This window comes from Phoenix dactylifera, chromosome 11 (genome assembly GCF_051530095.1).
Source record: "Phoenix dactylifera cultivar Ajwa chromosome 11, Ajwa_hap1_PhDact_Kaust_v1.1, whole genome shotgun sequence".
Taxonomy (NCBI): Eukaryota; Viridiplantae; Streptophyta; class Magnoliopsida; order Arecales; family Arecaceae; genus Phoenix; species Phoenix dactylifera.
The window spans coordinates 24,716,214-24,737,275 of NC_143200.1; the positions used below are offsets into that span (position 1 = coordinate 24,716,214).

At 41.6% G+C, this 21,062-nt stretch overlaps 1 protein-coding gene across 2 annotated transcripts; it reads left to right on the forward strand.

The window, feature by feature from the left end:
• Positions 1–684: 684 nt before the first annotated feature.
• Positions 685–9,776, forward strand: LOC103707127 (uncharacterized). Of its 2 annotated transcripts, none has more exons than XM_088707385.2 (9): positions 685–1,004; positions 3,405–3,457; positions 3,572–3,687; positions 5,058–5,364; positions 6,504–6,686; positions 7,875–8,336; positions 8,522–8,618; positions 8,733–8,805; positions 9,409–9,776. In XM_088707385.2, the coding sequence occupies exons 1-9, from the start codon at positions 752–754 to the stop codon at positions 9,695–9,697; spliced, it is 1,833 nt and encodes a 610-aa protein (XP_088563511.2). In that variant the 5' UTR covers positions 685–751; the 3' UTR covers positions 9,698–9,776. The 2 variants fall into 2 exon arrangements, with proteins under 2 accessions (XP_088563511.2, XP_038984010.3); XM_039128082.3 differs by having other exon boundaries at positions 688–1,004; positions 8,715–8,805.
• The last annotated feature ends 11,286 nt before the right edge of the window (positions 9,777–21,062 follow it).

Consider the following 21,062-nt stretch of genomic DNA (forward strand, 5'->3'; position numbering starts at 1 on the left):
CTATCAAAAATGTGTAATCAATTCTAATATTCAAGGAATGACAGGTGATATCATGATAATATCAAAAAATAAAAAAAAAAGTATTCTCTCTCTCTCTCAAAAAAAAAAAAAAAAGCAAAATGCTACATCAGAATTTGAATATTGGTGAATAACCTAATAGAATAATTAACTAGTATCCATATGTATGGACAAAGCATTTCTTGAAAGAATAGAATCGGCGAGTCAAGACATTTCTATCCAAATTAAACTAGCAGATCATATAAAAAAACTTCTTTTAATGCTAATAACAAAATAGAAAACATAAATACAATGCACCTTATACATGTATACTATTTTTTTCCCATGAAAATTTTGCATATTATTCGCCTCATAAGTATTCATGATATTAATTTTATCAATTCGTAATTCATAAATTTATAATAATCAAATACATTTGTTATCGCGAATTATCATTCACTAAACTCAAGTAGTTAGATTCTACTTGCTTTTGAAGCTAATTAAAGCAATTTAGCATAGCACAACCTTGACATGAGAGGCTTTGGGCTTTAGCCTGACCAACCCATTGGCGTTGCCACCCTCTCGCCCCGTCTCCACTTTCTAATCACGTGCAAACAACGTGACACCTAACCATTCCAATAACCGTTTTTCTATAGTAATCCAGCGGAAATACCGACCGGTGCTCGCGCCTTTGCGGTTATTGCTGCTCTCCCTCCATTTCTCGCATTCCCCCTTCCCTCTCTTTCTCTCTCCGATGTCCTCCCTCTTCAAGTCTCGTCAGGCGGACGAGGATGGGGAGATACTCCGGGGCCGGCCAATGGCGCCGCCAGTCACACCCTGCCTCAGTCCGGAGGAATCGCCGTCCCCTAATCCTGCACAGTCCGGCAATACCGGGTGGTTCTCAGGGCTCGTCTCTGGCACCAGGAAACTCATCTCCTCTGTCCTCCGCTCTGATTCCACCACCACCACCACCTCCTCCTCTTCTTATTCCTCAGACAAAGATAATGGTAATAATCCCAGTGAGTACCATTGTGTCTTTTTCTTTCCTTTTCATTCGTTTCTCTTAGGCCCTGGTTATAGGTTTCTTTTTTTGCTTTTAAATATCTTGGTATTAGGTCGATTTATGTTAAAAAGCTGGGAACATAACGTATTTGATAGGATGAATTAATTTAAATGAGATATTCTGGTTTGGGGATTTCAATTTTGTGGACCGTTTTGATTGGAGAGGAAAGGTTTAAATTTGGAACTAAACTTGAGTTTATCAAATAGAAATCTAATCACGATTTACATGAAATCGAGATCTGCATAGAAATTGGTGGCTAAGATATGTTCTAGGTTTATCTATTTATAGTATAAATTTGTCACAGATAAGAACGGAGTGCTAGGTAAAGACATCGAGCAGAATTCAAAGCAGAGATACAATTGTTTCTTTTGGTAAGTAGATATATAATTCTTGGTTATATTGTAATTACTGCATGTCAGAAAATTTTAGAAATATGATCCTTATGATAATAGCAAGGCTGTCAATGAGCTGCAATGTTGCACAATGTTAAAATTGATTTTTTTTTTCTAAATCAAGATGATGGTAGACACATGTAAGGATGGGTTGCATGGATAAGAATGTTCACGTGAATCATGGTATTATATACTTTTCTAGTGTCTTCTAAAAGCATTTTTTTTATATACTTTTCTTCTCGTAGAAGCATTTTTCATATACTGTCACCTTCCTTGAAAAATGCTTTTTTTTGCTTTAAAAGTTGCAAAAGCACTTTTTAAATCAATATTAAACATGCCCTTAGAGTTGCACCGCTAGAGGTAGGGTGCTAGAGAATTTAAAAAGGAAGAGATGTACATATCAATTGAAGATAAAGGGATGCCTTGTTCAGTTGACAATCTAAATTTTTTCTAGAAGAGGCATTAGAAAGTGGCATTTCAAAGGAAAAAAGTTTTAGAAAATGCAAGTTCTTCCACTCTCTACCCCTCTTTTAGCATCCTCTCTCTACTCTCCATATCATAAAAAAATGAAAATTAACTCGAGAAGGTATATCTATGTGGGCGCTTCTGTTTTTCTTTCAATAGAATCAAACACACATGTAGGCTGAGGATTCTTAGATTCAGGAGGAAGATATTTTCAAACCTCTTGAGTTCCACTGAATAATCAATACTTCATCGGATTATATCTTGGCCAAATAAACTAGTTTGAAAGTTGTTGATGTATGCATTCATTGGTTGGCGCATGTTGAGATGCTAGACCATTTACTTCTTTATTGCGACTTTGTCATTTTGGTGGTCTAAACGAAGCTAAATGGACCACCTCTTTATTTGTATGAGAGCAGCGAATTGAACACACTAACTCCTTATTGATGATTTGGAAGTTTCGAAGTGGTATATCTCATACAGTTTGGTTAGCTGTAAGGAAAGAGGATTTTGTGTTTTCTCTGAAACAAGGTTCGCCATATCGGTACTGGACTCCGTACCGGTGCCACATTAGCATAGTATCAGTACGGTATGGTACAGAGTTTTTTTGCATATCGAGGGTCGGTACCGATACCGTCCGATTCAGTACGGTATGACATACCTCTGGAATTAAGATGGACAATGGCAGGGTGTGAAGAATTATCATATATAGGATTTGTCTTGTTCCAAAAGTGTGGCTGTTTTGTTGTGAAAGATGTCCATTTTGTAGATTACTTGCGCATCTGTGTGCATGTGCCTTTGATATTGCCATCCTTTTCCCTTTTTTCCTGGATTTTTTACCTAGCCTGTTTTGTGAGGAACTGAGAACCAACATAGTGCACATGCTCTTAGGATTATCAAAGGTCTCCTTCATGACATTTAATGGGAAAGTTGGTTCCACTCTCTGTTGTTTTTCTCACATTTATAGCCACAAGTGCAGTTTTTCGTTGCCTTCTTGTTTGAGGAAAAAGTTTTATTACATTAAATCATTGTTATTTTACTTTCCACTGTAGCTTGTAGCATGTTGACAAGAATGAAAGAATATGGTGATTGGTTGTTGGGCCTGTCTTGCTGATCTGTATTAACTACTGCTGGCTGCTAAATCTTATTCATCTTACCAATAGGCACATTGAGAGTCCCACTATTATTTTGTCCGCACAAACTTTGGTTTTACTAGCTTGAGATCAAGTTGTTACCTTGGACATGTGTTGCCTCTGTTCTGTCGGGTTATATTTTTGTCAATTTATGCATCCATGAAGTTTAGCCTTATGTTGATCTGTATTTTTGCAAGATAAGGTGGAATTTGTTGCACCTGTATTGTTAGTTTTTCCCATCTCCTAGTTCCATCTCAAGTTAGTTGCATTCTTTTATCTGAATGGAAGTTTATGGGTATTTTATGTGCTAATGAACAGCTCATGAGTCATGACTTATTCTCTGATTGATTGGTGCAGACGAGGATGACGATACTGCTGTGTCTTCTAAGGAACACAATGCATTAAACCAGGTATATTCAACATTTACTTTTTTTCCCTTTCAGTGTTGAAGAGTTAGACTGGTCATTTGTTTGTTATTTTGCCCCTTATCTTGTTTAAAGGAACTTTGTTTTATATATCATCAGAGTGGAAAGAATTCAAAGATAGTGAAGGACTATCTTGAAGGATCATTAGCCATTGTCTCAGAAATTGAATCCAAACATGCCATAGAACAGTTGCTAATGCAAGAGACCTTTTCAAGGTATTTATAAATTGGATCACTCCATTAGTTCTCTTTCTTCTGGATACTTACAATAATTGTTTTTATTTAACATACTAGTTTCTCCCTGTTAATCTGTATACCTACATTGTTTATGCTGTTTTATGTTTTTTCTCTTCTATATTTGAGCATCTTCTTGGAGATTAAATTGGGTATGAAAAAATCTGGTCTGCTTCTTCTGATTCTCATGCTTTATGCTCATCAAGTGCAGTAACTATCCTTTCTAACATTCTAGCTGATGGATATCTATTATAACCTTCGAAGTCAGGACATGGTTAAAGGATGATTTAACATTCACAATTGAAATTTTGTTTCATGTCTTCCAGAAACCAGGTTTTTCTAACACTGTTAATGTAGAAGCATGTATCTCCTTTGGAGTCGGTTTTATGAAACCTGTATGTTGAAGTCCCTTCAAGAGCCAAATCCTCTGGAATGAAACATCTCTTCCTCTCCCTCTCCAAAATCAAAGTATAGGTATCATATTACAAAGGATTAGCTGAAGCTCCAAAAGGAATGAAAATTCTCATACTTTATAGCCTAAACGAATGTTAAGTTTCAAGGCTATTATCTTGTGTTCCAGTTCTTCAAACTGGCATCTCTAGCATAGAACTTAGAAACTTCTCTCGTGCAAGACAGCTCATAGTTGCATATTCCTTCCTCTATGATAAGTTATAATTGCCTGCTTTCATATTTAAAGATTCTTCTTCTCTGTGCACTCAGTATCTGCAGATGAATCAAGTGGTTCACAACGTACATTTTCAGATGACTTAGGTTTGTGAAAAAGCACATTTTGTCGTTTCATTAGAGTTCTCAATGTCAATTTTTAGAAATATGTCTGTAGAATATATGCTTATTCATAATGAGGCCCCTCCATGCCCAAAATTATTAATTGAAAATTCTTCTAGAATTGGATTTTGGAAAACTTTCTGAAGTGGTTTACTTACTAAAATTTATCTCAAAAATAAAAATTTATGCTGTAATTGCCATCATCTCTTTGATCACCTGCTATAAACATTTCATTCTTTTTCCGGTTCACAAGTTTCCTTCATTTCGAAGCTGTTGGTGTAGCTACATAGTTATAGCTCACCACTTCACCTTTTGTCCGCATATCTCTGGAGTTTGTTACAAGTTATGTTGCATAATTTTGCTGTCTGGTATATATGGAAACTGAGTGAACTGGAAGTCCAAGATAGACAGAAGAACTGGTGTCTGCATTTGAAAATCACACTCTTTGAGCTATCTTATGTGGTACATTTAGAGAGTTAACATACAATAGGGCTTGTTTAGTTAATAGCTTATATTATGTTTCATGTTATGGAGTTTTGAGTGTGCATCTTCCTATTTCCTACCAGGGATGAATGCAATAAACTTACGAAGATAATTCAATCACGAGTTGTGGACTTCCAATCTACAGAAGTTTGTCAGGATGGAGTGCAAAGGGAACTTCTTGGAAGGGCAGCCAGCAATACTATTGATTTTCCAGGATCTTGGCAACTTTCTTCTCCAGGATCTTCTGACCACCAAGCACTTCCACCAGGTTTCCATGACAGAGCTGTTATTGAGGCAAAGAAATGGTTAGAGTCAAAAAGGTTGTCACCAAGCTCCGGTCATGGTTGTGATTGTGGGCCTTCCTCTCTAAATACCAATATGCTTCAGTCAGTGAGTGCTGCTTCCTTCTTTCAATATTTTGTGCCTTTATCATGAATGAGGTCTGATTCAGAAGAATTACTAACGTGATCTTGTTCTGGACCATGTTAATGCAGTGCAAATGCTTTTATTGTTTCCAAAAGATTAATTCCATTCGTTTTATGGATTTTCCTGAAATATTAGGTTTATGACAAAATTTTACACATAGAGTGTGACTTCTATGACTGTGTGGTGAAATTGTTGTCTAATTAGCAGGATTTCTAATGACCAAATTATGCAACGCACTGTGATGGTCCCTTTCTACAAAAATCAGTTTTGTTATTTTAAAAATTGTTGAGTATTTTTGGAATATGGTAGCAAATTTGTTGTTTGGCAGACTGCTATGTGATTCAGTTTTGATCACAGGCAAATGCGAGCAGATCACGTGTGGTTTTATAGCCTAAGTTAGATACCTTTTTTTTTATCATGCTTGACAATTCCTTTTATGACAAAAAAATTAAGGTTCTGTCTCTCTCAATGGGTAGTTTCTACACATTATAGAAGATTAGTGTTATTTTGAGTTATGCTGGAATGTGGAAAGTGGAAGACAGATATTATTGCTAGTATATATGCAGAATACAATACCTTTGTTTGTTCCCACATTATATTTTATCCTTGGGTATCATAGAGAACAATATCTAATATGTCACAGTTGTTCTGAGTTGTATCTGGGCAATGTGTTGAGCTGGTCCTTAAGTTTAGAATGGTCAATGAAATAACAACAATTATTAAAGCATATTTGACCTGTACGTATATTCTCTTTTAGTTATGCCTACTAATTATTTCCTTAGATCAAGTTTTCTTAAATCTTGGGTCTACTGTTTCTGGAGTTTCTTAGGGAAGGCATCTTTTATCCATCAAACTTAATAGTCCTCGTGAGACATGCGATAGTGCAGAAATAATCTTTTTATATGATGCAAAAAACAATGTTTATCCTAGCTAATGCATTGATAACTTCATCAGAAATATCTCTTCATGTTCTGATTGCTGGTAGTCCATGTTTCAAAGTACTCTGTTGTTTAGTCAAATTGCAGTTATAAGTTAGTTCTTGGTGCGGGGATTCCAAGCTTCCTGTTTGATCAAGCATTCATTATGTATTATTTCCTGTGCAGGATTTTGAAGGTGGAAAAAGTTCACCTCTTGATATGGCTAAAACTTACATGCAGTCCTTGTCCTCATGCCAATTTCCATCCCAAAACAATATGGAGTATAAGTCAACACCACCTCGCATGATGCATCTATACAAAGATGAAACAACATATTCAAACACTGATCACTCTTTGCCCTTGTCCAAGGTACTTTCTGTGGCCTGATATGATGAAAGCATTAACAAAAGAAAAGAAAAATTAGGAGAGAGATAGTGCGCAATATTGCTCGTGTACAATTAATGATATTGGAAAACCTATTTCCTCAAAAAAAGATATTGAAAAACTTGTATCACATGGTGCACGATCAGATACAGACCCACCATTTGGATGCCTGTTCTCCTTGGGTATGTGTTTGATATGCCATCTCCTTTCAGTTGGTCTGTGAGTGTAATGAAACTAGACCTGGCCAGTTATCACCCTTCCATCCTTGAATACAGGATAAATGCTCTTTTCTCTATAAAAACTTTTATGCCATAAAAGTGACAGGATTATCCAGTAGCTATATTTTTTGTCTTTTTCTATATATGCGCATATATATATATATATATATATATATATATATATATATATATATATATATATATATATATATATATATATAGAGAGAGAGAGAGAGAGAGAGAGAGAGAGAGAGAGAGAGAGAGAGAGAGAGAGAGAGAGAGAGAGAGAGAGAGAGAATATGCTCGTCTCAAGATGAGAGGAGGCATGCAAATCAAAGATCCACACTGTTGTTCATATCTATATCAGTAAAAATATATAGAAACCAAAAATCACATATTTTGGTTGCCTCTAATACATGCATTATATGGACACAAAAATGGATGATTTTTATTGTGCAATTATTCTAAATATATCATAAAACATTTAAATTGAGAATTCATCTTATTGTTCATGATTCACATATTTTAAGATATATATATATATATATACTGAAAATCAGTAGATTTTAATTTTTAGATCATAGCAAAATATGATCTTATATTATTTAACAGTTCATTTTTGCACTCACTTGATGCGCAGAATGGAAACCACCAAAACATATGATTATTTATATCTAGGCATTTTAGTAGTATGGATCATGATTAACAGTATAGATCTTGGATTTGGATGCCCTATTATTGATTTTGAAGTCAAGAAGAGTAAAAGCCTTCTCTTCTCGAGAGGAGTGCATTTCATCTCATATATACATATATACATACAACATTCGTACTTCTTAAAAATGGAAATTTTAAGCAGTCTTCTATCGTATTAAGGTTTCAGGCTTAACCTACTTTGATCGAGGCTTGGATGATGATGATGATGATGATTCTTTTTGGGGTCAACATTTGTATACAGGTCCTGAAAAGGAATTATCATACCTTGATTCCTGGGGATAGTCATGATGAATCTCGAAGGGTCAGGCTGAAGTCAACAAAAAATGTATTAAACATTTCTAAGTTAAAAAAAAATGATCTATCTGCTGGATGTTTAGAACATGAAGCTTGCAAAGTCTCCTTCGCACCTGATAAAGGATTTGTAGATGCACCTGCAAATTTGTCTCCAGAGTTATGTGTTGAAGATCATAGTACACTTGGAGGCCTTGGATTGTCTATTGAAAGGTCCTTTGAAGCATTCCATCCACTTCAAACAGGTAACATCACTTCTAATAACATCATTTCAGATGGTGAAGCTGTGGCCGCCGCATCAGCACACGACACTAGGAGACCAGCTTCCTTGCCTTTAGAACCTACTCATGTAAGAGCAGGAGGTGATCTGAAGTCATGCGATCCTGCCGTTCCTATTTTAGATGAAAATAAGGTATGCGAGTACGCCGCACCGATGCAGCAGGATTGTAACGTATTCCACAATTTGTTTTCTTTGCTAATTCTCAGTCGTTATTTCTTTATGTTAATTTTTATATCTTGAGTTGGTTATCCAAGATACAAAAATACGTAGAACTTCTTATAATTTATACAGAACTTATTTATTTATTATGTCTGAAGGATGTGGAAGAGCCCTCAAAAGCCAAGGAACAACTTGAGAATATTTTTGTTCCTCATGACTCTCATATTCCTGTTTCTACAGCAATGAAGCATGATGGTATGTTCTCATTCTGGACAACGAGTACAGTTTTTAACCAAATGACATCCACTTCTGCAAATGAATCCTTATCTGCATTTCATCATATTAACGCAGGTCCCTTCTTATATTCAGGGGACCCTTTCCAAAATGTCTCATATGCCGGACAGGCAATAATGCCAAAAGAGGAGATTGAGTCCGCATTAAGGTTGGTTATCTTTGTATTTTTGAGCCCATGAAGAACTGTGCCAGCTTTCTCTTGTACTTTCTTAACATAATTTTGCAATAATAAAGCACTCTTCACTAGACTATAATAATATTTTGACATTTATAATGCTCGGTTTCATTTATCACTTTTGGATCTCATAGACTACTGTCTCATACTCCGATCATGAGTTATTTAATTTTAGATGGCTTTACATAAAAATTTCTATCACAATTAAGATGTGATAAAGGTAAAATGCCTTATAGATGAGCTAAAATGACACTTGCTACATATTTCAATAAATTCTGCTTTTGTAGCTAAAGAACAATCCCTTTATTATGATATAACTACATAAAATATCGCAAGTTATATCGTGCGAAGTCACGGCAATTTATTGCAAAACATTATTTCTGATTCGTGCAATGGAAAAGGATAGAATTTTGGTTAAACTTCCTCTGTTTTTCTCATTAGGCTAATAAATTCAGGCAGATCAAAATGCCTGTCAGCTGTTTTTAACTGTTCAGATGAAATGCAATGCGCTGTTTAAACACTCAATTGTCTTTAATTTTTTTTATGATGTGATGCATAAACTTAATTTTTTTACAGGTCATCAGCTGGATTAGACGTGGAACTGTACGTCGATAGGAAGGGGTATGTCAAGGTAAGCAACTCCGGCAATGGCGAGCCAGCCGAAGGACCGTCCGGGAGAATCCTTGAGCCTTCAGGCAAGGCTGCTGCTGCTCGTCGAACCAAAGGCACCAGAGGCAGACCGCATAATGCTACGATGGTGGAGTCCGTCGAGCGGATGCTGGGTGAGTATTATCCGAGCACCAGCCGTGGCCGGGGGAGAAAAGCAGCGGCGAGACCGAGGAGAGGAAGGGGGAAGGCGAAGTGATCTATATAACTTTTTCTTCGCAGCGCGATTGTTTGATAATTATTTGTTTCATATCCAGATTCCGTTTCAGTTTGTTTGATTCTGATGTGCTACTGGACAAGTGGACATTATAGTATTCGCCGAAAGATTAGATTTTTGGAGTGGATTTAGGAAGGGGCTCGAGCTCTCGGGGGAATTGGAAGAGAGCTCTCCTCGTCTCACGAGCGAAGTCGTCGTCCGGGTGCTGGGCGGCAGACAATCCCGGCATTCGGTTGCCTCCAAGCTGTTCGATTCTATTCCGCTGGAAAGCTACTGTCTCGAAATATGACCGAGCCAGTGTCTTTTTTTCGAACAGATTAAGGAGATGGGCGGCTACGGAGCCTGTCATGCAGATAGGAGGAACGAGGGCTTCAAACCTAATGAGCTATGGAAAATACATATGGAAGGGGATATAGGAAATGGAAACAGAAGTTTATGATGGTTGAATCTTTTTTTTTTTTTTTGGTACAACGGCGGCTCACACCCTACGGGTGTGGATACGGCCTGCAAAATCTGAAACAAGTAAATCAAAGAGAGACTCCGGCACAGTGTCGGGCTCCCGCAAAATAAAACCTCCAGAATGGTGAGCCGCATAGGAAGCGACCCAATCAGCTGCACAATTCGCTTCCCTGTAGACGTGTGTAGCCTGATAGGTTTCACACGCCTGCAGAAGACTGCGAATGTCCATAAGCAGCGGTCTGCCCTCACCTGCACGACCTCGGCCTCTCACCCAATCAATCACAGTGGACGAGTCACCCTCAAGAATGATCTGGTCAGCACCCAGTGTCCGTCTCGCATAAGATACGCCCTCCCATGCGGCTCGGAGCTCAGCACATACCACCGATGCATCGGAGATCCACTGACCCCCCAGTGCCACCAGTCTGGCATCATGATCTCGAATGACGAAGCCTACACCTCCACCTCTCCGGTCAGCTGCCATACTGCCATCGAAATTCACCTTTAGGAAGCCAGGGGGTGGGGGTACCCAGGATACGAAAACGTAAGTGGGCGCTACAAGAGCAGAGGGGGTACCCCAGATGTCCCTGGCCAACCCGGAAGGTGACCCCACAGCAGTGCTAAGAAACTCCTCTGCATGCAAAAAGGCCCTGGCCACCACCGCCCCCGGGGGCGTGCTCCGACCCTCAAAGACTCGTGCATTCCTGTCTAACCAGGAGTGGTAAGCCAGGTATGCAACCCGAGTCCCTCTCTCCATCACCCCGGGCCCTGCCCCCGGACTCTCCAGGAAGCGAATGAACTCAGCAATGGACGGCCATCTCTGCCTCGGGTCGTAGGCCAACCCTGCACACCTCCAGATCTGAACAGCCCGCGGGCACTCAACTAGCACATGATAGATGGACTCCTCCACCTCCGAACAGACTGCACAGTCCGCAGCTATCCGTACTCCCCGTCGCATCAGAACACTCCTCGCGGGGAGGCAGCCCCAAGCTACCTTCCACATGAATAGTGCGACGCGTGGATGAACACGTAGTCTCCAGATCCAAGCACCATCAAGATATCGGGTCTCCACTCCTCCCCTCCACTGCGCTATATCGCGAGACCTCACTGTCGTCCGCCCGGACAAGCTCCATATCCTCCTATCCACTGTCATCCCCATCGGTATCGGTAAGGCCAGCACTCGCTCTGCAAGCTGCTCATCAAAAGTCTGCCTAACAAGATCTACATCCCATCTCTGCTCCCCCTGGACAAACAGAGCACTCGGTGTGCGCCCCTCCAACCACCCATGATCCATCAATGTGGGCCAGTCCTGCAATCTGCCCTCTGATAGCCACCTATCCTCTAGAATCCTGATAGTCCGACCGTCCCCAATCTCCCATCGTATCATAGGCAGCACCCCCGGGGCACGAGCACATATCTCTCTCCAAATAAAGGAAGCTCCGCGTCCAGCTCTGAATGTGGCCGAAGTGATGGGGTCACCATACTTCGCCCTCAGCAAAGAGGCCCAAATACTCCCCGACTCCAGAAGAAATCTGACTGCAAGCCTCGTGGCCAGTATCTCCCTACGCTCAAGTAGAGAGTGGATTCCCAGTCCACCCCGACTGGTTGGCTGACAAATGACCTCCCAAGCTAGTAAGTGGATGCCCCCTCTGTCCCCACGATGCCCCCAAATGAAAGTCCTGAACAACCTCTCCAATTTGCGGAGCACAGACACCGGTACCAGTGTATTAGACAATAGGTAAATAGGAATAGAACTCAAAACTGACCTCAGTAGGGTGACTCTGCCCATCATCGAAAGGGTGCTCACCTGCCAGCTCTCCAATCTCCGTCTGATACACGCCTCCATAGACGAACACTCCCCCTGCCGTAAGCGTCGGCCAGTAATCGGGACCCCGAGGTATCTAAAGGTCCCCTCCTGCTCGCCAATCCCCAATCTGCTCATAATGGAGGCCTTCACCCTAGGATCAGTCCTCGGGCTGAAGCTGATGGCTGACTTAGATAAGTTGACCATCTGACCTGAAACTCTACAATATCCCTCCAGGATCCCACTAATGGTCAGAGCTGATCTCCGTGTCGCGCGAGACAGTAGTAAGCAGTCATCCGCAAACAGCAGGTGAGAGATACATGTCGCACCCCTCGCCGGCCTATATGCCTCAATCTCCTGTGACACTGCTGCATGGCGAAGTGCTCGTGATAAGAAGTCTGAGCAGATGATGAACAGAAGAGGTGACAGCGGACAGCCCTGTCTCAAGCCCACTGATGACTCGAAATACCGCGATGGGGAACCATTTATCAATAATGCAAATGATGGTGACAGAATGCACCCCTGAATCCATCTAATCCACTGAGGGTGGAAACCAAACATCTCCAATGACCGCCTCACAAAATCCCACCTCATCCTGTCATACGCCCGCTCCATATCCAGTTTTACCCCCATCAAGCTCCTACACCGGGGAGCACTCTGCAGATCAGACATGAACTCATGTGCACAAAGGACGTTATCAGAGATCGAACGACCCCCTACAAAGGCTCCCTGCTCCTGACAAATAATCCTGGGCAAAATACCTCTCAACCTCTGAACCAATACCTTAGCCACTACTTTGTGCAAAGTCGTGCACAAACTAATAGGTCGAAAGTGGCCCGGCTCTACTGGGTCATGTCTCTTCGGGATCAAGGTGATAAAGGTCCGCCTCCACTCCACAGGCATCGATGCCGATACAAAGAACTGCTGCACAGCCTCTAGAATCTCCTGTCTAATGATCTGCCAATATCTCCTGAAGAAAAGTGGGGGGAAACCATCCGGGCCTGGGGCCTTATCCTCACCTAGGGACCATAGGGCCTCCTGAATCTCCATATCTGACACTGGTCTGCTCAATGCTGCATTCTCACCCTCGGTGATCTGCACCTCTGGAACCAACCCCCACTCACCGCTATCAACATCCAACCTCCCTGTATCAGTCCATCTGGCGTGAAAAAACTGTAGTAGAGTCCTCCTGACAACCTCCATATCCTCTGACTCCTGCCCACTGCTATCCCTGATCCTGCGAATCCTGTTCTGCTGTCTCCGCATGATAGTCGACTGATGAAAGAACCTCGTGTTGCGATCCCCCTCGCGGATCCACTGAACCCTCGATTTCTGTCTCCAGAATACCTCCTGCTGCCTGAGTAGAGAATGATGCACAGCCAAAAGCCCCCTAAGCTCCCCCTGGTCCTCCTCAGACAGTCCTCCACCACTATCCTCATGGGCCTGCGCCCTAATAATAGATGCTTCAACTTTCTCCACCCTTCTAAACAGATTCCCCACTTCCTCCTTATTCCACCGGATCAACCGGCGTCTAGTCAGCTCAAGCTTCCGGGTCACCCTATACATCGCACTCCCCCTAACAGGCGTACTCCAGGCCTCCCTCACCACATCCCACGATCTCGGGTAGGATAGCCATACCTTCTCAAATCGAAATGGAGAATAAGTCTGAACAAAATGTGAAGTACTCACCAATATGGGGCAATGGTCAGAGGCAATCCTAGGCAAGTGGCGCACCCAATAATCTGAGAATCTCTGTACCCATCCGGTCGAGGCAAATACTCGGTCAAGCCGCTCCCATACTCTGGCCTGGCCCTGCTGGTTATTGCACCATGTAAATCTTGGGCCTGTGAATCCAAGATCAGCTAGCCCATTAGACATTAAGAAGTTCTGAAATTCCCGGACCTCAATTTTGTTGGTGAATGCCTTCCCACCCCTCTTCTCCATCGGACCATCAATACAATTAAAGTCCCCTGCTATCAACACCGGGTGCCCCAACTGTATGAGGCTTGTGGCCTCCTCCCACAACACTCTTCTCTCCCTATAATCAGTACTTGCATATACTGCCAGTAAAACCCATGGGGGAGCATTACCCTCTGATATCACTAAGTTCACCTGCTGCCTACACTGGTGGAAAACGTCAATGTTGCACGTCCCCACCCTCCACAACACAATAATCCCTCCGGATAGCCCCTGTGCCTCCACTACATAAGTCCCCCAAGACCTCGGAATAGTATGCCTGACCCGCTCCAAGCTTCCTCCCGACAATCTTGTCTCAAACAGAATACAAATCTCAGGATCATGAAGGCTTACCAATCTCTGGAAAGCCGGTTTGAAGGACGGCTTCCCCGCCCCCCTACAGTTCCACAATAAAACCTTCATTACAACTGTTGAACAGTGCTTGGATGAGTCAGAGATACCTGTGACCCATCCACCACCCGTGACCCATTCTCCTCTATGGAAGACCCTGCATCCTTCTGTCCATGAGCAAGCAACACCTCCTTCATCTGCTTGGCAATCACAGCATGACCCGGGCCGCCAGTGGAACCTCCTTCCCCAGCCTCCCGATCGGCCGATTCCCCCTGCACTCCAACAACCGGCAAGCATCTAGGGTCTCCCGTGCCCCTGTTCTCCCCTTCTCCCGAACATGACAAGCTGCCCGTTAGAATCCCCGTCGGGACCCCGCCGCCGGCCGCCGCTGTAGAGGTCGAAGTCGATGATCTCGGCCGATCCAACGCCTTGTCGCCGTAGACCCCCTTCACCGCACCACCGGGACTCAGGGCAACAAAGGGCTGCCTAGCAGGTGGCCGGACTCCTCCCACGACCGCCGGCGACAAGCTCCGGCTGCGGAATCTCCGCCGGTCAGCTCCCTGGCCTACCATCGCCGGCCTCGGCACGTTTGGCACGGAAGGGAACCGTGCCAAACGGGCCGTGCCAGCCGGCCGCTTGGATGGGCTACGAGCCCGTTTGAACATAACGGGCCCCGCCTCGGCCCGCTGATGGGCTCTGGCCTGATCCAGATTCAGCGGGCCCACAGATCTATTCGGCCCACGGTCCTGACTTGGGCCTGGGTCTTGGGGTCTGGCTGGCGACTTCAGAACTCGGTCCGATTGCGCCTGGTGCCGAGTCAACTCGGCCGTCTGAGATCCCGCCGCCACACCGGTGTCCGGATGTCCCGAACCCTTCCCCGGCGACCCTCGCCGGGCGAACTTCTTTGGCTTCCGCCACCCCTCAGCGTCCGGCGAAGAGTCAGCCAGATCTGCCGCAGCCGAGTCAGGAGTCGGTTTCACCGCACTTGCTCGCCGATCCGCCTCGGCCGTTTCCGTCATCTTCTTCACGCCAGCCGGGGCGCCGCTTTTCCCCCAAAACCTCTGCCGGGGAACTGTCATCCACGAGCCAAAGGTCAGCCGATCCTCCTCCAGCTGTGGGGATACATCCGACCCACTACCAGGCTCGCCATGCCTCTCCATCTCTTCGACCCCCGGCTCCGACCCCGTTTGCAATCCCGGGGCCTGGAAGCAGCACTCGTCGGATTGATGGCCCAAGCGGGCGCACCGATAGCACAACCCCGGCAAATCCTCATAGGCAAAGGTTTGCCAGAACCTCGCCTGCGCTCCCTGGACAATGGTTCCCGGGATCAGTGGCTGCCGGACATTGATTTCAACCTTCACCCTAGCATACCCGATGCGCCGCCTCTCATGGGAGAACCGGTCGAGCTCCAGGGGGTTTCCCACCTCCGCCACAATCACCCTGATCGCCTCCATATCCCAGTACTCGACTGGGAGCCCGGGCAGCCGGACCCAAACAACCGCTCGGTTCACCGAATGAGTACCCGGAATGAAATCGGGTCTCCACTTCTCCATTGCCAATAACTGCCCCGCCACCACCCACGGCCCAGCAGCGAGCGCCGCCGCCCGGTCGTCGCCAGAGGCAAACCGGACAATAACGAAGCCCTCCATCATCGGCAAGACCTCAACCTCATTTTTTAACTTTCCCCTGCTCCTGAGATCCCGTGCCACCAGCTCCGGAGAGACCCGCCGCCCCAAGCTCTTTGCAATCACAGCTGTTTCCATCCAGCTGTTCCTAGCTGCCGCAACCCTCTCCTCCGGGACCACCGCCACCCGAGGAAACCTCCGTTGCAGCACCTCCAGTTCGTCAGCAGTGAGGCGATGACTGGGTTCCTCCGGCCGCCGTTTCATCCCTCCCGCCACCTCCGACCACAGCGGCGTGGTCTTGGCCTGCCCAGGAGCAATGTGTGAAGGCCGGGGCCAACCCGGGTCATCGGCCACCGCCGTGCCAGGGGCCTTAACTGACCCCGTCTTCCTCCCCACCTCCGGCTCCGCCATCTCCCCCGACCGCCACTCGTTCGGGATAATCCCCGTGAATCTTTCCGAGGTGGGTGATTTTGCCAAGTCTTGTGATCGCCAATTTGAATGATGCTTTATGCTGGGATGTTCATGATGAATGAAATGCAAGAATTTTTCTCCACAAGTATCAATCATTCAAGGATTTTTACTTTTTTTGGTGAACCTAGACCTCGTCAAGGAAGAAGAGTAAATTGTCGCAGATATTTTCCCAGTGTCGCAGCATATAATCCTCTCCTTACATCAATGATTACCGGTGGGTTGTATTTTGAGGCTATATATTATCTCCTCTCCTTGCACACGTGATTTAGGGTGTATTTGTAATCTAGGTTTTAGGCTCCATTTGGCAGAGTTTTTGATGGACCATAAAGCACTTTCTGATCCTTCAAAAATACTTTTAAATATAATAGAAGTATTTGCTAAAAAATCGAGAAATTATTTTAACTTCTTCGGAAAATTACTTTTAGCACATGGAAAACTATTTTAGATTTTAAAATTTTTTTATTTTAAATTAAAATATTTCTGATAAAATTATATAATTACAGGAAGAATCTCTTTATATTACATTATATCATAATGCTTGTATTATATATTATGTTATATAATATCAAATTATGTTATATTATTATGCTATAATATATAATATTATATTAATTATATTAGAATAATATTATATTATATTACAATAATAGTATACTATATTATATATATATGAATTAATGCATACTATATTTTTTTATGCTCTATTGTATAATACTATGTAATGTGCTTTTTAGTCATTTTGTCGTATCAAAAATATTTTGTCGGTTTGTTTGCTAAACACACATTAAAGTTACACAACACTTTAGAAATATAGTTACCAAACAACAAATAACTCTTTATAAAAGCTTTACTTCTGAAAGTTTTACTACTAATAGCTTTGTCAAACGACGCCATCCTCGGATCAAGATGTATGGCTTTAAGAACAGTTGGGCCATAAGAAGAGGAGGAGAGAAAGTATGGTCAACAGAAAAAATAGAAAAATAGCTCATATTTGGTTGGAGTCTTCAAAAAAGAAATATGAAAAAATAGTTTTTTATAGAAGAAGATTTTCATATTTTATGAAAAAGAAAAATTCATGTAGGAAATGAAAATTTTTTAATTCTCATCAGCTAGAAATTAGATTTTTTTTAAATACCCTAAAACTTTTAAATAGAATGGGGTAAGTTTTTTCTTTTATTTAGGATATAAAAGATATTTTATACAATTTTTTCAGAAAAGTTAATGCTCAACAAAAAATATAAGTCATTATGTAATATACCATTTTCTCGTGACCAATTAAATATACAAAACCCACTTTCTCATGCATCATATACTTAATTATTAACTTTTTTTTTAAAACATACTATAGCGAGGAAAAATATTTTACGCAAATCAAACGAGTCTCAAGTCTCCTTTCATCGCTCTAAAATCTCCAACGTTTCCCATGGAAGGTAGAAATAGGAGAATGAATGAAAAGACTGCTCCATCTTTTAAGAGAAAACTAGAGAGTGGTTTCGGTGTCCTTGTATTCTCTTATCTTTTTGATTTTATGGATTGTACCTATATCCATTGTATGTGAGTTGCCGTTGTATCAAAAAAAAAAACTAGAAAGACTTACCGGTACCGTATGTTTGTATTTTCAGGGATACACCCTTCAAGAATCAACTGTAGTGGCCATCCCATGCCTACCACCCACTTATGGTAGCCCATTGCGAGCGGAAGTCGAGATATTTTTTTGCCCCACGCCGGCAGAAAATCCTGGCCAAGGCCAGGATAGAGACATCTCTCATTCTCGTCTTCTTGTGAGTCTATAAAGATGTACCCACCACGGCTCTTTTACAGGTCAATTTTGTCTCAAGCCACAAACAAACTTCACCAGATTGGCAGGATTTTAGTAATATTCTTTTATTCAATTTCATTTAATTAAATATTTGTCAAACGCCTAAGTAATAGAGCAATATAATTGGAATTCCAAGTAGTTATCTTGAGGCCCTGTTTCGAATGGGGATTCATGGGGTTTATCCCGTCTATCCTCGGAATAAGTGGCAAACACCTCAAGCACCCTTTAACCTCACTAAACTGGGCGTAACTTTTACCTAAGATCCCACGGGTTAGGCTAAAACCTAGGTGTGTGGTGTAAACCTAGCTGCATATCTAAACAATTAACTCTGACCGTTGGACTAGAGAATATTTGACCCCAATTCAACCTATTTTCATATTCAGATCATAATTTTGGACCCTGACTCAACCATCAATTGATCGGCTTGAGTTGTGTTGGGTTCATGAAAAGAATTTTAAATTCAATAGGTCTTCCGTAGTCAATCATGGTCAAGTATGATATTGATCCAAACCAAAATGTTCCGTATTTTTGTTAGTTATGTGTTGAGCTATTCTTTTATAACTAAAGTATAATAATTGATAATTAAATATAAAATTACTAAAATTTTAAATACACTAGAAAAACACCAACGTACATTTCAATTTTATTCGAAAATTTTTAATTTTATTCAATCAATTGATCATTCTTAAATTTACAAAATATGATTTTTAAAACATATATTGGTATACTTAAGGGTATTATAAATAAGAATTCAGTAAGATAAACAATGAAATATCGATGTTTAAACATAATTAAGTGGAAAATGGATAGGAGCATATATAGTTGTTGAGACAAAAAATAAAAAATAATAATTTAAATGGGAGTTCATTTAAGAAAAGATAGAGTAAAAGAGATGGAAGTCTATATGATTCAGGTTTTTGAGTTGGATTAGAAAATTTTTAAGTCGGATTGGGCTTCTTTTTTGTTGACTCAAATTAATCTTGGATGATATATAGGCCAACATGATTCGGGTCAGGTTGAAAATACAAGATCCAAATTCAACCAAAAGTTTAAAATAAATCTTATTTTTAAACTCGATCTAATCGACAAGTCATTAAATTTGAATTTAACCAAATTTAATTGGGTTAGATCGGGTTAGGCCTCTGGTCGATCTGATCCTTTTTCAGCCCTACAATCAATTAATTTTTTTTTCTCATTTTTCACTTTTTACCATTTAAATATTAACAAAATATAAATATTACAGTATGATATATTTTATAAATTTAATTGTAGATATAAAAATAACTTATCACATACCGAAATAAATTATAATGTTACTATGTCATGTAAGCATGTTACATGGCTGGCTGAAGATATTCTGTATCATGTTGAAATATTTTATTATGATAATGAATTTAATGCCACTATTTAAAAATCTTGGGATGGAGCGGTACTGGTGGCAGCGGCTGACCGGAGGAAGGAAGAGACGAAGAGTGAACAGGGATTCCATATGGGGATGGCCACCCCCTGATACGGGATACGCGTAGATTGGTGCGGGAGCTGACCTTCTGTCAGATTTCTCATGTATATCGGGAGGCGAACAGTGCAGCAGACTGGGTCGCCTCCTATGTCGCTCGGCACTCGGGGGAGTCTCTCTGGACTAGCTTAGAGTGCATCCCACACTCCTTATTTTGTTTAGTTTCCTTTGATATGGCAGGTTGTATTCACGTTAGAGGTACTTGAAATGGAATACCGTTTTGAACAAATGAAAAAAAAAAAAAAAAAAAAAAAAAAAAAAAAAAAAAAAAAAAAAAAAAAAAAAACAGGGATTCAGAGACTTTTGCATCCCAAGTCCCAACTTTCTACGGTGAGATTCCGGAACGTATACCCGGCCAAACAAACAGGACATGTGCACGCTCGGTTCGTGCCGCGCGGTGTCCGTTTCTTCCGTGGACCCCACGTAGTCTTTTCCTGTTCCGCCATGTGTGCACAGTTGTGACGGACGGTGATTCCTGCGGCACCAAATCGGTGCTCCAGTTCGAGTGTGACCGATGGTCAAATCGCGATTACGTGATCGATCGTATCACGTCACCGCTTTGCACGAAATTAACGAGTGAGCCCCGGTCCTTGTGGTCCCCGCGTATTCGTGGAAAGGGCGTGTGGTTTGAATTTGAAGTCCACCACCTTTTTCGGCTCCAGCACGGCACTTGAGGTTACACAGGAGATCCAAAAGATTTTGAAGATGTCAGAGCTGGTCGGAATTTAAAGCTATTTGACGTCTCTGGTTGGAGGAGGAAAATGTGACCAACGAAAAAATAATGAAATATTTTTTATTTAATTAATTTTTTTTAAAAAAATAAAAAATTTATATTTTCATGAAAATATGATCCCTATATTTCATAAAAATATTTTTCATGAGAAATATAGGAAAATTACTTTTGCATGAAGTGGAAATCATTTCATCTTTATTTTTTTTCCAAAATAATCCTTCAATATTAAAGAAGCATGAAACACCAAATTTTTATTAAGGGTATAATAGGAATTATACATAATTTTTTCAGAAAAGTGGATGGTCAACCAAACATAAGCACTCTGAAATCTGTCACTTTTCTATGTTTGACCAAATATGTCAAAAGTACATTTCTAGACATTTTCTTCCTAAAATTTTCTTACCAGAAATCATATTCGTAGAAGAAAAAATGCTTTCCGCGAACCAAACAAGCTCTCAATCACAAACAGATGGTTACAGATTTCTAAATTTATTAGTTTGGTGTAGTGTCTCTATCAATAATAAATAGATTGGAAAGCTAGCAAGTAGCGTCTCTATCCATGATAGATTGATTGGCGCTAATCAAACATGTACTAAGTTTGGTGCCCATCCATCAC